We start from the raw sequence: 17,179 nt of genomic DNA, 5'->3' as shown, positions 1-17,179 counted from the left end.
TATTTTATGGGTTTTTATTAAATAAAAGTTGTGTATCAAACTTATCATATTTTTGTCGAATCCGTGCGCATTTTTCATATTAAAATTAAAATAAATCTAGTACGATTTATAACTGAAACTTAATGCAATAGTAAATATATATAATATAATTTGGTCCATCTATGACATAGATTATGCCCAAACGCACTAAATGAAATCTTCGTAACATGTTTACGTAACATATGCATATAACATTAGCAGATAAAATATGTAATAAAATATACATAATGTGAGAGACGAATTTACCTCGTCGAAACCGTGTGACCTTTCGTTCGTTGACAAACCGGGGTCTCCATGTTTTATCGACCTGAATACAGTCGATAGGGCCGTCCCAATTAGTTATTTCACCGAGTTTGTTGGTTTACCACAGCTAATTTCAAACAAGGATTATATGTATCCAGGCTTACAACACCGAGGCGAAGTATCGTGATCAGTATAAATAGAAAACGTATTAAGTGTAATGTGAAAAAGTGCAAATAACTTTTTACTAAATTAAGCTTTTAATTTAATTAAGTTATTACCATTAGCTGTAGAATACCTAATATCTGAAGAATTGTAGAATTTTTTTCCAATAAATTTCATTTATCATAATTTAAATCTTTTGCAATCACTGACAAATGTTTAACGAAATTTAGTCGGTTTTTTTTTCGGAGAATTCTAAAGAAGCCGCTTTAGCCGTTTCAGTTAGACGAGGAGCGAAGGAGGAGCGTAACTACCGAAAATGCTCGAAGCGCGGCGAATAGACCGCCGTTTCCGCGCCTAAGTAAATTCCGCGCGTTCCTTCCGTGGCTTCGCGCATTTCTAAAACGGCGCCGAACTGCTATTAGAAGCGTTCTCCTGAGAACTTCCTAACGATACTTCCACCGCACCGTTGCCGCCGCGATGTCGTCGCTCTCTCGCATGCCCCGCGATCGCTCCCGCGAAACTTGTGCCTCGTTAGATTTACCCCGCTGCTGGCCGGTATTAACACCGCCGACGAGCGTTAAGGCGACGGCTAGGAACGCGCTAGAAATGGACGTCCCAATTCCGAACGAATGGCGGAAAGTTCGTAATTGAAGCACACATATGGCATTGGAAAAACTTTCGACGGAACCGGTTGTTAATTCACGGGGCAATATGTCGGTAGTCACTCACGAGTAAATCGATAATGTCGTTATATCGTCGGACAATCTGAAAAAGAAGCTCTTTCAATCATGTTTACAAAATACAATAAATAAACGACTCAATGGAAGGCATTGTTCGGGGATGAAGGAAGCAGGAGAGGAGGAGCGGTTCTTTGAATTGGTCGAATTTCCATGCATGGAAATATGTGGGCAGATATTGATGATCACTCTCCATATAATAGAGCTCTGTATTACCTAATTTAAAGGACTTTAGTGCGGTATATACCTGACTCTTCATAGGATCCGTATTGATTTGACACATATAAAGGCCGCCGTCCTCTTTCTGCACGCCCTTGATGTGCAGGTTCCATATAGAGTGGTCGCTATGGGACACGGACACCCTCTGGTTGTGCGTGATCACGTGATCGTGTATCGCCTGGATCGCCTTCGTGTCCGCCTTTACCCAACCGACCTGGAACATCAATCGCCGGATCGGGGCCTTAATAGGCGATGGAGACGACGCCGACGGTGAGAACGTATATACGGGGGGAGACGCGCGCGGAGTCGGTGCCGGAAATCGCGGTGACGGCGTCGCGGATTTCGCCGAAGACGCCGCAATTTCCTCACAGGCATCCGACTGCGGAATACAAACAGATGTAGGGGATGTCTGCCCCGTGGTGTGCATGCATACACACATACGTATACGCGCGCACACACGGATTGACACGCGTGATTCCCCTTGGCCAAACTTCCAGTCGGTATTTGCATTTTCCTTAGAATATTCCGAATCGTGGAGCGAGGAGCTCTCGCGATTTCACGCGGAACGAGCACACGCGAGCGCACGCACCATACACCCACATCTGCAATTACGTTACGTACGTGCCCATTTCAATCAAATAGAAAAAGGCAAGATGCAAAGGCAGCCGCCCGATCGCGGCTTTGTCATTATTCTCGATGTGATGTGTATTCGCGCGATATTCCGCGATTGCGAGGATATCGTTGCACGTTCGTCATCCACGAGAAGGATATTCGTGATCGTCTATGAGAACTTCACGTTTTTCTTTCATGAGAGATTCATCGATTTTAATTACAATTATCAAAGATTGTTCAGCAGATATCACAGTTGCTTGATTTAGAATCGTTTAAAGAAGCATCGATAAAACGGGGACGCTTGCGAGTCAGTCACTCCTCGGATTTGACTTTCAGATTCCTTTAGGAAGTGAATTATATAAATGGAGAGACTTCCCCCTCCTCGTCTTCGGGGCTACGTCCGGTAACGACAGATTTTCAGCGCGTTACGATTGCGCTTCACATAAATTTAATTATTATGATTTTCCGTTTAGAAGCCTCGTTTTAATTTGACCGATATGAGCCCGTTGACGTTTATTTGCACGTAATCGACGGTCCTCATTGTTCCGCGCGATTAAATAAACGGTAATAATAATTGCGCAATATGTGACGCGCAATGAAGATCGGAAAACGGAAATACGGTCGAATGAATTCGAGAATAGAATATATATTACGCGTTCAGATATGTTGATATTTCGCTTCTACTTCGCCGAACTGCCGGTGGAGATTCGGATCGATGTGAAACGTAATCGCGTATTCCATTCTACAGTTTACAATTTCGTCGGACGTCAGATATGGATAGCGGAGCCCCAGTCTACACATCTGAGCGTATCTGACCGACTGCGAGCAAATAGTACGTCGGCTGGAGAAGCAACTGGTTATACCGTAATGTAGTTGCGGGTTATACTGGTTCTCGCTCTGCGGCGTAATGCAATTTGCAAGAGCGCAAAGATAAACGATAATGCGTGAAAAAGATCCCACTATACGGTGGTGCATATAAAGTTATTATTAAATTCCACCAAAGGGAAAACGTGAATTTGCAACAAAATTTAAAAGCGTTATGTTAGTCCGCTATAAATCGTGCTTGCGATCGATAACGAAGTTCCGTGATACAAAATCAGCTTCGCGAAAAATTTGTTAATCCGTTGAAAAGAAACCGTCGAGTCGCTCGTATCATCTTACGGACACGTGTATCGGTAAAACTTCTCTCTGTAGTCAGACTAAAAGAGGAAAAGTCGAGTCAAAGTGTGCGGAAAAATTCCTTTCTTCTTCTTTTCGCTTTTAAGTGAGAATTTTTGCAGATATAACAGGATCGACTTCTGCGTCCGTCCGTGAAAATCGTATAGATAGATTATTTAAAGCGCTAAATGTCTTTTCCGTGTACTTATCGAGGATTTTTTTTCTCATTGCGGATCTCTGCTTTCATTTTGCAGAAAGTAAAAACTAATTTCCGGACTAGATATATCAATTCTTCTTTACATCACGAATATCGAGATGGATAAATGTATAAATGTAAATGTGTCTATCAATATGCAACGATTCGAACAATATGTGATTATGTTGCCTTTTATCTCGCTTGTTTGCTTTTGTCAGATTTTTGTAGTGGTTATCGGACCGTGTCAACATTATAACGCTAACACACCTCGAATAAATGCAAAATGTTCGCAATGTGTTCGCCGCGCAGAAGTTTAACCTGGTGGGAGAGATATGACTTTTTAAAGGCGCGCCTCCTCTTTCAGAAGTTAAGTGAGACCCCGAGAAGTTAAGCGAGCGTTACGACATCACAGACACGCTGTCGCTTTTCATGCAACGTACCCTGTAACCACCTAGATGTTTCACCAGACACGTGAAAGTGGCGTCCCTCCCGAGTGCCACAGTTTGATTGGTGATAGGGCCGGAGAATTCGGGTTGAAAAGCGCCGCCTGAAACGATAAAATACGTACGACGTTTCGTGAAAAATACATACGCCATTTGCATACCGCGCACCGCCGGCAATTTTTCGACAGCGACGTCAATTCGCCGTCGTACACAGAATGCACTTTATGCGAAAGCGAATAAACGTCAGAAGGTTGAATGCTACGCGACTAGGCGAGACGCGCGTCGGAGATGCGTCTCGCGACTGCAAATTAAACGCGTAGACGTGACGTCGAATTAGCGGAGAATCGCTGTCGTATATGCACCATGCACTTATATTAGGCAAACTTCCATATTCACGAGCAACATTGATCGATGCTAGATGATCTTCATGTTTGTCTGCTCTCCGATAATTATTGATAAATTCACAAAAATGTTTTAGAAAGAAAGAACTGTCGCGCACAATTATCTTTTCATGCTAATGCACGTTTTTATTGAAAATAGAAATGCAATTGATCGGATTTGTAGGACTGTAATGCATTATTGAAATAAAAGTAATTTTTATACAAATTTTGTTTTGTCTACGTTAGGTTGATGATAATAATATAGATATAAATATATAAAATAAAACAATATCGATAAATGTATAAAATTATATTAAAAGTAGTATAAATGAAATTATATTGTTTTCGCCAATTTTACTTATATATAGACAGAACAAAATTTGTAAAAATTACTTCTATTTAGTATAATTTAATGTAATTTTCAAAGTAAACATATTAAAAATTAAAACTTAAAGAGAACGATTTTAACACAGAATCATTTTAAATCAACTTATTTCGTGACAACGTAATTTGTGCGGTGCATATCGCAAACGTACACACCGTTTCATTATCCATTATCTTCCTAATGTGAAATTATGCGTGCAACGCACGCAACTGCCATAAATATCGCATCATGCACGATTATAGCTAACGCGCCATTCTATATGTACAGAATACATATCTCCTTTTACTTTCTCATATTTTTCACATATTCCCGGATTATTTCGCAGCTGCACTATGAATAATAGCGCTACACAGACGATAGCGTTCGATTTGATATGACGGCCGCGTAAAATAAGGCGAAACACGATGCGTAACGTATAAATTGCTTCCCCGCCGCGAGATATAGAGATCGAGGATACAGAATGCGCGAAGAATGAGTGGAAGATGTACTTGGTTCAATATGTTCTGTAAAAGTTTGCTCAAATTCCGCGTTTTCTTTCCTCTTGGCGCTGCGCCGTTTATCTGACGATAATTTATGCACGCGAGTTATATACGCGAAACCCAAATAGTTCGCCTAAATGGAAATTTGAGCGTAACGTCGAATGATTTTTATATCCCGCCCATAAACTAAATGCCGCTCGACAACTCGCGCCGAGTGAATTGAATTAATCTTGTAATCGGCAGCTGAGTATCGCGTCGAGATGGTTATCCCGTAGTTTACAGAATGATGACGTAAATGTTGATTGAATCGATCACAGAGAGAGAGAGAGAGAGAGAGAGAGAGAGAGAGAGAGAGAGAGAGAGAGAGAGAGAGAGAGAGGGGGGGGAGCCGACGAGGAGGGGGAGGAGTGATTCTCTCTCGAATGCATTTTCTCACGCAAATAGATTCTACGCGAGAGCAAATAAGGAGAACTGACTTTTTACTATTGTTTTTATATTTCACGATCCTCGCATAAACAGACTGTTTTGGTACTGGAATTCTGTGTGTCTAGAAACGTATATATAGAAAAATGTACCGTATCAAATGGGCTTCCAACGAGATGCGCGCGCGCCCGATAACATTTTCGTATGAATTTTTGCTAAAAGTATACCGGCAGCAGCATACAACGGAGGGGTAAACAGGACAATGATACTTCTGTAAAAATTTCTGTCCCAACTGCTGCATATAAGCTACTCGATTTCGAGTTTTTTAATATTCTGCAATATCGCGAGGTTTGTCCGAATAGCTCGACGTCATGGAAATGCAATATTGACTTGTTAATTGATTAAATTAAAAGAAATACTCAATATACTCGCCGCAATATAACAGGTACGTTTATTGCGTCTATTACTGCCTTTATTTTTAAAACTAATTTTTTTTTTCGATTTTAATTGTCTTTATTTTAAGAAGGTATGCAAATCACGATTTTCCTTTTTTCATAATAAGTATCAATAAAATCGCATCTTCGGCGCTGATGAGAAGAAACGTGGCGTAATATTATTGGATAGTTTAACAGCAAGGAAATTTGCGATATTGAGTTACGATAATCAGCTTAATCGTCACCTTTTATTACGATTTCCTTCGTTTTAAGCGGACGAAATCGCGTATAATCATTCGACGGATTTAAATAAAGGGAAATTTTCAAAATTAGATCTCTCTAAAATTAGGCATTTTTGAAATTGTTTCCCCACAAGTTGCCGTATCTATGTGGACAGCGAGTTATATGTGAAATTAATTAGAATGCGACAAATGTATGAACTGAAACAATTTCGTTGTAATTCGAGTTATTAATTTTCGATTATCCGATTTCTCATTACCCCGCGCATATAACGATATGTTTGGATGAAACTTGTAACTGTAATAAAAGATCTTTAATTACATTGACATTTGAAATCCATTAAAAAGTGACGTATCGAAAATGACTACGTAAAATAAACGGAAATACAATTTCACATGTTAATAATTTTGATTAATAATCATCTTTTGAAGTAAATTATGACTTTTCGTAATGCTTTCGGATCTAAATGCGACAATTTCTACATAGCCAATGCAATTCGAACGGTAAATATGATTACAAGCGAATATAGAAACGGAGTAATTGCGGAAAATTAAACAGACAAGAGAAAACTCTATAGAAATAGGAAAATTCTACGAACAGAATCTGACGACAGGTAATAATAAAAGAAGCTAATAGAGAGTTTAAAAAAAAAATGAGTCAATGCGATCTATTTATCTTGCAATATAGGAATAATTGGATCAACAAATATTAATAAGAAAGGTCGCGACAATTACGGTGATAACATTTTGTTGCCAACGGCTATGCGAGTTGATACGGACGACAGGACACTATGTTAAAAGTTAAAATATAACTCCGGGATATATAAACCGGGTCGCAGTCATTTGTTTTGCGAAAGTAATGTTTGCAATTAAAGCGCCACATAGTGCAATGCACATTTTAATTATTTTCAAGAAAAGAAATTTTCTTGAAAAACATTATAATGGAGAATAGGTATTGCATTTAAATTTCATTACAAATTTAATTTTTACGCCAAGCGCAGCACATGATTGGACAATTATAGAGGGGTAAGAAAATTAAAAATCTAAACCACGCAAATCGTAGATAGTTGTCAAGCAAAATTCGAAAGTATTAAGAATTCAGATACATATATTGTATCTTTATTTCACGAGCGTTGATGCGTTATTTGGGATTTTTAATCGAGCGTAGATCTAAGTTGTTTTAAAGTACTACCTTAAAGAATACCCAAGAAATTGTCAATAACCTATCCGCATTTTATTAATATTAAAAAGTTGCACCGGCATAAATTACTTATCGCGCGCGTCGTACTCGTCAACATTGCGGCGGAAAGTACACGAGAAACCACGGTTTTCCATCCGGAAACTTTGTTGGAAATTGCGAGTAGCTTATTATCGAACTTCCGTCGGGAAAATAAGTTGTTATGGATATTAAATATCGTAACATTCTTCGACGCGCAGAAATGTATATAGCCCGTAGCCGAATTAGTAGCTTTCGCTTTTCGACATACGATCCCTTTGCAACCCGTAACAAGCAAGCCTTATTAATTCCAGCGCCGTGAACTCTCTGTCGCTATTTCGAGATAATTCGGGTAATTTTCGCGCTGGGGTTTCCCATTCTTCGAGGGCCGTTTTTCGCGTTAATACCGTTACAGTGATAGCTCACTCCGTAAAATGGCGATGCTTTCATTCATTTTTTACTCCCTCTCTCGGAAATTAAATTTCTATTTTTTATATTAAATAGGAAGATACGTAATTAAATTATTTTAATTTGTTGAAACATTATTATATCAATAATATCAGGAAAAAGCTGAAATATATTTTTTTTATCAGTTATTAATAAATATTTGTTAGTTAAATATAATAACTGCAAACGTTTTTAGCGTGTGTAACATGTTTTTTGTGAAATGCATACGCGAGTATAGAAATGCAGATTAAAGGGTTGGAAAATAAACTGACGGCGAGAGAAGGAAAAATAAACTATCGATTACTGCTGATGATTTGAGCAATTTATCTCATAAATAGCATCGCACCGCGCAATTATTTACTCCCTATTGGTCAAGCGTTATTTGACAATAATTTTGCGCATCATTTCGTGCACGCTCACAGCGAGCGATGCAAAAGCGTATTTGATGAAATTCACGCAATACTAATAATCACCTGGAAGAATATTCATTTAGCAATGATTATTAGTTAATGCTTATCAAGCATAATATTTGGATAAATTGTTTTTAATTTCTACATATGTAGAATTTAGAATTTGTTGTTTAATTTATTTTTGTTACATTTATTTCGTAAATTTTATCAAATACAATGATTAATTATAAGATTTGTTAATTCTCTCAACTTTTATTACAAAATATTGCGTACATTTACGCCTAACATATAATATTCAATTTTCCATAAATTAAGGCATATAAAATATTAATTAACGATACGATTTTCGAACCGAATAAAATGTTTAATCAGGTTATCCGTTTAATTAATAAAACAGTAATTTTTATAATAGACTTATGTAATTAATTATCTTAATCTTTTATAGAATTATGTTACGAATATATATGATAGAATAATTTCATATTTTTCCGAGAATTTCCATTTTTTCCCCGAGATTTTTCACGCGCTAGAAATTTATGGCGAATGAACTTCGTATTGCTCGATTCACGCATATCACGCGTGTAATCGTGCATCCGAAGTGTCGACTAAACTACTGCTGCAGTGTATCAATTGAGGTAATATTAACTACACATTTAACTCATCGCGCTAGAATGCACACGCTCTCACTCATTGTCAGTACGTTGACAACGACAGCCTCATTTATATGCGTCATATCGCGTAATGACAGTCAAAAATTAAAATGTTAAATAAAAACATTGATATAAATTTATTGCATTTTTCTGTTTGCTAAAAATATCTCTATAGCCAACTGCTTAGCTTACTTTATTTATAATGGAATTGTTGCAAAGAATAAAACCAAATCTCTTAAAATGCAAATAAAAAAACGTATAAAGATAACGTAAAGACATCTAAATATTCGATAGAGCGAATAAATCAACGTATGCCTGCACTTGTGTGTATATATACATATATATATATATATATATTTTACGAACAACACGTTTAATACCTTGCATTGGGGAAAAAGATCGTATCCCCTTGGTCCTGGCAAGCTCCGCTTGCGCGCCTGTAAACGCACTTTCCTTCTTCACGAGTGGCCAAAGTAAACGGCCAAACAAGCAAACAGACACTCTACAAATCTCGTCACCCAAACAGCCACCACCCGCACGTAACTCTGCCCGGCTAAAGAAATATTCGCAAAGGCGACTCTCGACGGAAAAGTCGTTCCCGAGTTTCAGCGTTTCATTTTTCTCGTTTTGTATCCCTAGGCTCCTTTTTTCTCTCTCTATCTCTTTTTGACTCCGTTTTATCCAATCCTTTTCCTTCTTTTTTTCACTATTCATGTTCTACTGCAGTGTAGCAAGCGCATTCATATTTAATTATATCTTTTCTCTTATATATAAATCGCTCTTGTTATATTATCTTTGAAGTAGCAGTATAAGTTTTTAATACCTTATAGAAAATTTATCTTTAACAAAAATATTGATTGCTCTTAGTATAATAGATGATGTCTAGCTTTTGAATTAGATATTTTGGAATTAAATTGAGATCTCCCTCCCTTTCTCTCTATGAACATAATTAAATTTTATTTATCAATATTCAGCATATATATATTGAAACTCATTCAATATTGAAGAATAAAATAATATCTCTTGTAAGTGAATTTTCATTGTTAAAAAATGTCGAGACTTCTCGAGAAAAATTTCTTAGAACGTGAACCTTTGAATTTTAATGTAATGTTTATAAATTATTTACAGTTATTTAATTATCTCCTTACTATACTTTAAGCATTTTTACTCTAATTTTATACATTTGTTATAGGTTACAATTTATTTTTAAGACTATTATTTTTCTAGCATTATTGTTGAATTTTCTTCTTTCCGTTCATTTTCCTTTTTTTGTGTCTCTTTTTTACTTCTCTCTTTTTCCATCGTTTTTCCCAGTCTCATTTTTCCGATTGTCTCGCAAAAGCGGCTTTGCCTATCGTAACGAGACGTTTGAGGCGAGTTTTGTCGCGATTCGATGGCGTCACCGGTAATGCAAAACATAAGCGGAAGAACTCGGCTATGTACCAACAGACGCGGCGCTAAATTCATCGGGACGCACAAATGCGAGAGTTGAGGATGGGATGTATTGTAGAGTTCTTCCATCTGTCGCTTCCCAAAATCGTTGCGGCGGGAGTCATTTCTAGACGAATATCGACTTGTAAAACATTCCAACAAAAAATATCGCGCACTTATATCCGTAGTTTTCGAGTTAATTACTATTTATATAAATAAATAAAGATTGTATATATATAATTTTGTTAAAATTTATAAAATTAATTACATTTATTCAATGTGATCTTCTCGAGCGAATTCCCTTTCAAAGGAAAGGAGAGAGATTTAGAAAGTTGATGGAAGATACGCTGCATTTACGGCGAAAGCAGTACGTCTCAGATTAAATGAAAAATTTCTAAATAAGATCGAGAATTTGCATTGCGGTATCGCTTCATCGACGACGTCGCCGTTCGTTCTTGAGAAAAGCCGCGGAAAGAAGGGTCTCGTTTAATTTAACTCAATTTATTCTTTCGTTTGCCCGCCTCTGAATGGGCCGTCCCTTTCCATTCACCCTTCGTTAAGCGGTCGATAAGTGAAAATTCCCGATTGGCCAGAAACTGTCTTTCTATAGTCCGCACGTTCCGCTCCCTTATTTATTATCCCTTTCAGCGTCACGCATTGCCGCTCGATATTAGATGCACAATGGAGCATCTCGGGCATCTTCCCGATGGGCCCTTCGCGTCGCGTTCATAATTATCGCTTTGCGGATGCTCCTCCACGAACCTACTTCAACTATCCGCAATCTGGAAGCTGGCAGCGTCTACAAAGTTCCGCCAGATCTGTTTTGGACTGTTTTGGGATTTGTTTTAGAACTATTCGATGCATTTGTGCCGCGAAAACGTATTGTGTATGTCATATGGAGAATATGTATTTCATGGATGTATAGATAATATATACTCGTACCTACATATTTAAAGAGTTAAACGAACAAAGTGACACATACACATTATACATAATAATGTAGGTACGTATTTTTAAAAAGGAACAAAAGTGGAGAATGTTCTCTAAATCACAAATATGTATTAAGGTAACCTAATCTTTCTCCTTCCAGTGTATCAAGAATTATTTACGTATAACCTTATTTAGGTATAATCTCTATGAACATATAGGGAATATATACTGTCTTTTTAAATTAGGTATTCTAAAAGATACGTTTTTTTAAACTTGTTGCTAAGAAAAGATTGATTCTAATAGATCCAAAAGAAACCGCGATAGCTCATCTGGACTATTTATGACTATTGAAATGTTGGATATTTTTAGTTGTTCTAATAGAATTACTTTTTTATTCGTATTGATACGTCAGCAGACTTTATAATCATGATTTATATATCGGTTTTTTATAGTTAGTATCGAATCTATTTTTAATATCTACTTTTTCCTTCTATAATAAATACAGAATAAATGAGAATAATAAACGTCTAATAAATTTTAGAAACTTTTTGTATTATTTATTATCTATTAAAAATGAAATTAATAGAATAAATTATTATTTTCTGTCCAATGATAAGTTATTAATTCTATAATAATAAATAAAATTGGACCGATATAATTATGTTATCACGTCATTATAATTATATTATTAATTCTATCTTATAAAAATATGAAAAAGTTTCTTAAGCGGTTTCTATTTGATCATCTAAAATTCACAAAATCGGTTGCAGTTATTGAAAATGGAATGAAAAATAACACAATTTTCACACATATTTTATTTTAAGCGTTAAGACCAATAAAGATTTATACATATAACATACATTTTTAGACGGGAGAGAACTTGAAAAGAGTTAAACGGAATCTGATGGATTAAAGTAAATTCCCGCGACAATTCGTCGAGATCACGATGCAAATTGGGCAATTTACGATAGAACGGAAGAATGCCAGTCGTTAAGGGAATGCGTATTGGGTGCAGGTGTCACGGCGCTTGCCTGTTTGCGAGAAATGGATCCGCAAAGAATATCCCGGCGCGCGCTAGTTTTCCTCTAGGAAATCTTATTTACTTGCTGAGTACGCGGGGCGAGGTCGGCTGAAATTGAGTGACGTCAGTAATCAAATGCCATTCACCCGTTATGAAGACGTTTCGCCTCGGTGGAAATTATCATGCGAATGCGCGACTGGAGGAAGCGATAAAACCTTGATAGTTTGCGAAATTTTCTTGTCTACGTCAAACTATAATATCTACCTATCTTTCTTCACGGTCCGCCCCAAGCTCCCGCCTTTCTTTTCTCTTTCCGTCGTCGCTCGTCTCTCACGGTATCTGCAGTCTTTATTAAAATCGTAATCTTTTATTTCCTCTCGCGGACATTCGCTTGTACGTTTGAACAGTAGTCTATTTAGCTTTTTACTAGATGTAGTTATTCGAGACAAAAGATAAATTATATTCGACTTTATGCATCGACAAGGGCTGCTAAATATTCATGTTCACTTTTGTACAATTTTATTTTCCTCATTGAACTTTTTTATCTTATTCTTACTTATTGAAATTTTTTTCCTTTACAGTCATTTGTGATTCAAAGCTTATTAATGTTTGTGAGTAAACTTTTTTCCTTTATAGTCATTTGTGATTCAAAGCTTATTAATGTATGTGATGTGTGTGTGTGTGTGTGTGTGTGTTTATAAAATAAATAATTAATATGTGTAATAATGAAGAAATTAATAGATGATTAATACGATACCCGAAATAATCTCGATTTATCGGTTTATTAATTAGCTACTATTATCGCTATTTAAACATATAAGCATTAAAACCTGTCTGCATTTCCATTAAAATCATTTTATTTCCGTTTTTGAAATAAATTCCACTTGAAATGAACTGAAAACCTATTTACATCGTTAAGCTTAATCTGCGAAACCTTTTAACTTCTAGTATTAAATATTGCCGTAATTAGAGCTCTTTCAAAATCCGCGCTATGAACAGATTGATCCATTTCACGTAAAATTTTTTCATCTGAATATATTACAATTACACGTATATATATAGATATATATTTTTTGCTTTGAATATTGTATGATAGATGTACGATTTTATTTATACGCGCGGACGGTAAAGTGGAATGAGCGATAATATGCGTGTTTTAACGGAACTGCGAATGGGTCGCTTTAGCCGGAGCACGCGCGTTGGCATTCAGAAAAAGTAATATCTCACTGGAGAGTGGAAGGTCGTAAGGCCAATATCGCCGTATGTCGTGCCGTGCAAGTGTGCGTTTCAAAAGCGGATTAGTTCCGGGTATTGTATTTACAGGTGGTCGCGCACCAGTCGGGCGGCTTAGTTGCAAAATTGCCCGTACATAGCGCGATATATATCTCATGGTTCTCGTATTCATCGGGTTCGGCGGCCCCTCTCGAAATCTGCAAACGCGCCGCGCGCACGTTCGCGTGACACGATAGGTATCTATTCTTATTGGGATTCTAATATCGCCGGGATCAACCGGGGATCCGTTGAGGGATTTCGCTAAATTAATCTTGTTTTTTTTTTCCGAAATCACTTCACAATCCGCGGTCTCCATCTATAATATTACTATCTCAAGGAGGCACCTTATAATTGATACGGATTAATCGAAATCTCTCTGGCTACATTTGCATTTGCGTGTAATCTGCGGAACGATGAAGATTTGGTACTTACCAAAAATATCATTTGGATAGATCAGGAGCGCCAATAACACCATTAGAAGTGTCTTTTGCCAATCCACCATTTTGCCACAATCATGGAGCCAGCTGGAACATAAAAATATTATATAATATGTGTCCCGAAACAAATCATTTTTTAAATATTGTGGGTAAGTTTGAAAGGTAGTGTTCTTCGATTCGAAGTGAAATTTGTCACGATGTGATTCATGGTTCTCTTAAGTATATGTATTTAACAGCAATAATAATCGAGTACATAAATTACGATAAAGCGAAATGCGAGTCGTTCTTGTCGACCGGTGAGACAATGACTGTCTATCTTCAAATTCGCGCTACAGTCCACCTGTCTCAGGGGGAGGGGGCTAACCCTTTGTCTTCGGTTCGTTCAACTCGTCAAAACATATGTTCGTTCGATTATTATTCTCTCTTTTCATTTATAGCTGCTTCTCGGTAATTTTCTATCGATGTATAGCTTATAATTTCGTCTGCAATATAATATTCAACTTCAATTTCACACACATTTTTGTATTCTTTAATTTATGTACTATGTTTTCTCTCTTTAAATAATAGCTTTTTTACGATCATTCTTTACGTCGTAATTTATAGAAGGATTGCCATCTTTGAATAAAGATTTACAATTTTCTTGCATTATTATTAATTAATAAAATATTGAATACATTGCATGGACAAAAATGATATTTAACGAGAATCACGAGCAATTAAACACGTCATGTCAGTTAATTACAGGTACAATTTATCCGCGTATCCTTTTGATGATTTATGTAGAAATTATTGATGAATGCAATTAAATAAATCTATCGTGTTTTTGTATTCAATGATTGGAAATAAAGCGCAACTACAAAGGAAAACCAAAAGTTATAGAATAACAAATACGATCTGCACACACACAATTGCATTTACGGAAATACCTTTATAACTGTCATTTATCATCGATCAATTTTATCACAAATCACGTACTAAGAAATGCAGGCTAAAACAATTTGATCATCGATATGCAAATAATCAACAGATTCTGAGCATTAATCCCCTCGAATCGCGTACCAACGGTCCCCTGCTTTATTGGCTTGGACGTTCCGCGCACGTCTGGGACGAAAATAAAAATAATAAAGTAGACGTGAGGCGTGGGAGAATATATTACTGGTGGAAACATTAAAGTCGTGTCAGCGTCTGTGATGGTAAGATATTCCACGGGGATATTCCTTATCTTTTCATCTAGACTTTGCGTATACAGATCAAAACCCGGCACCCGTTTTTCCTCTGGTTATATTGGGGATAACGGTAGCCCGTTTATTTACGTGTATATATTACATCAAAGATCAAGAAAGATATATTGCACAAACCACAAAAATATGAGATCTTTTGGTATATGTCGCAAACACGTGCAAGAAGTGAGTCAATCTTATTATAATTTATTGTTTTTTTTCTAAACGGGCGTGATAGAAAAATTTAACGATATACAAAAAATTCTTTTCGATATAATCGTTGTGAGAGATAAATATTACAATTTTTTCAATAAAGCTCTTTTTAATATAAATTTTATTTGATATTATTAGGAAAAATAAGCGAATTTTCACGAATAATTTCAGTAACGTGTAAGTTGCGTAGAGTTGATGGCGAAATAAATTGCCACACCTCGCAGTGAAGCAAAAACTGAAAATTAAGATATGAGCTTGTAAAAAAAATTTATCACGGCAATAACATCGCCTTTGGCGACCTGGTTAGCGCGTTGCAGGCGTTAAACGCCAATCAGGCAAGTTTCCCTTGTGCAGCAGCACACGAATAACTCCATTACGAGGCGCAACGCAGCTACCTGACTTGTTAGACACTTCGAATCATAATATTAAATTGATGTGTCACTCATATCGATCTTCTTGCAGTTATTATATATAATAACGACGATAACGTTCATCCATCTCCTTTCATTTTCAGGATGAAATTAGTAACGTTACTGTATCAAAATATGAACCAGGCTGTAGAAACGCATATGTAAAACATACGGCGTAAATGCGCGGTGTTATTTATAAGCAGTTCTCATATAATTTTCTATATAAAATTACAACGCAATTTTCATATTGCGCAATATACTTATTACGTTACTACATTATTTCCAAACAAATTTGATAATTAATAATGATAATTAAATATATTATATTGATTTCGTTCTGTAACTTAAACAATTTTTGTGCTTCTAATTATAACGGTATAAAACAATACGTTAAAATCTCTGCAAGATTTTACTCATCCTCTTCTACTTGCAAATGCAAAGATTAAATAAAGCATTATACGGAAATGCTTGATTGTCTCTCCGGGAGGCAAAGATCCTAACGCGAAGTCCGAATATCCGTGCTGTTGCGCTCGAAAGAGCAGTCATCGTCGCGCGAAAGTTTGCCCACGACAACTCCGCGACGGAAAACGGTGGAAGTTAGGTACATTTATCGTTCCCCCCGGCCGGATGCGCGCAATACGAGCGAAGTGTATCCATCATGTGGACGCGTGCCCGCGCGCGACAAGAAGCGGAATCAAGTTCAAGACTCGGCGAGCTTTTCCACTCGAGTGCAATGAGCAATAGCAGCGCGCGGCCTTACCCAACAAGTTTCAAATGTGATGAGTGAAAAGGCGAGGCGATAAAACTTGACATCGGTGTTGTACAAAGTTGGCGAAATAGCACTTTCTCACTTTCTCTCTCTCTCTCTCTCTCTCTCTCTCTCTCTCTCTCTCTCTTTTTCTCGCGAAATTTGCAACTCTCACAGGCATATTGTGAACACACGCAGTGCTCAGTACTCTCGCAGCGCAAGTGATGAAAATTCCCAGCGCGTGTTCCAGTAAAATGTCGTAAACGCAAAATTTGTATAATGCGTAAAGCGCTCTCGGGAAAAGATTGTAAATCGTAATATATAAGCGCTAAAGTAAAATAACCGCAGCACTTTTACAGAATAATAATTTATATTGAAATATCGTTGTCGGTGTCGGTATACTTACGATACGGACGATAGAGACAACCGTGGCTTACCCTATTTTATACCGCGCGGTTACAGTACGCTCGTCCGTGAAGCGAGAGGAAGCTGCGCCATATACCACGGGCGACGTGACTTTATTCAAAGCGGATTCCGTCGTTTACTCGATACACAGGCCGGAGTAATATCGAGTTTGGATTTCGACTAACAAGAGAGACCGCGGGCACGAAAAGGCGGCCGACGA

The 17,179-nt window shown here is 37.0% G+C and overlaps 1 protein-coding gene across 3 annotated transcripts in view; it reads right to left on the bottom strand.

Moving 5' to 3' along the window:
* Window positions 1-17,179, bottom strand: part of LOC112457375 (lachesin-like) — a 95,820-nt gene that overhangs the window by 28,046 nt on the left and 50,595 nt on the right. For all 3 annotated transcript variants that reach the window (XM_025020386.1, XM_025020388.1, XM_025020387.1), the window contains exons 2-4: window positions 13,959-14,050; window positions 3,807-3,913; window positions 1,429-1,614 (exon numbers count right to left, since the gene is read on the bottom strand). In XM_025020386.1, the coding sequence (XP_024876154.1) occupies window positions 1,429-1,614; window positions 3,807-3,913; window positions 13,959-14,028 (363 nt within the window). In that variant the 5' untranslated portion in view covers window positions 14,029-14,050. The remainder of the gene's footprint in view (window positions 1-1,428; window positions 1,615-3,806; window positions 3,914-13,958; window positions 14,051-17,179) is intronic.

This window comes from Temnothorax curvispinosus, unplaced genomic scaffold (assembly GCF_003070985.1).
Source record: "Temnothorax curvispinosus isolate PA1 unplaced genomic scaffold, ASM307098v1 QBEX01007734.1, whole genome shotgun sequence".
In the NCBI taxonomy this organism is placed as follows: domain Eukaryota; kingdom Metazoa; phylum Arthropoda; class Insecta; order Hymenoptera; family Formicidae; genus Temnothorax; species Temnothorax curvispinosus.
Note: the sequence above shows the minus strand (reverse complement) of the source record. Positions and strands in the feature narration are given on the sequence as shown.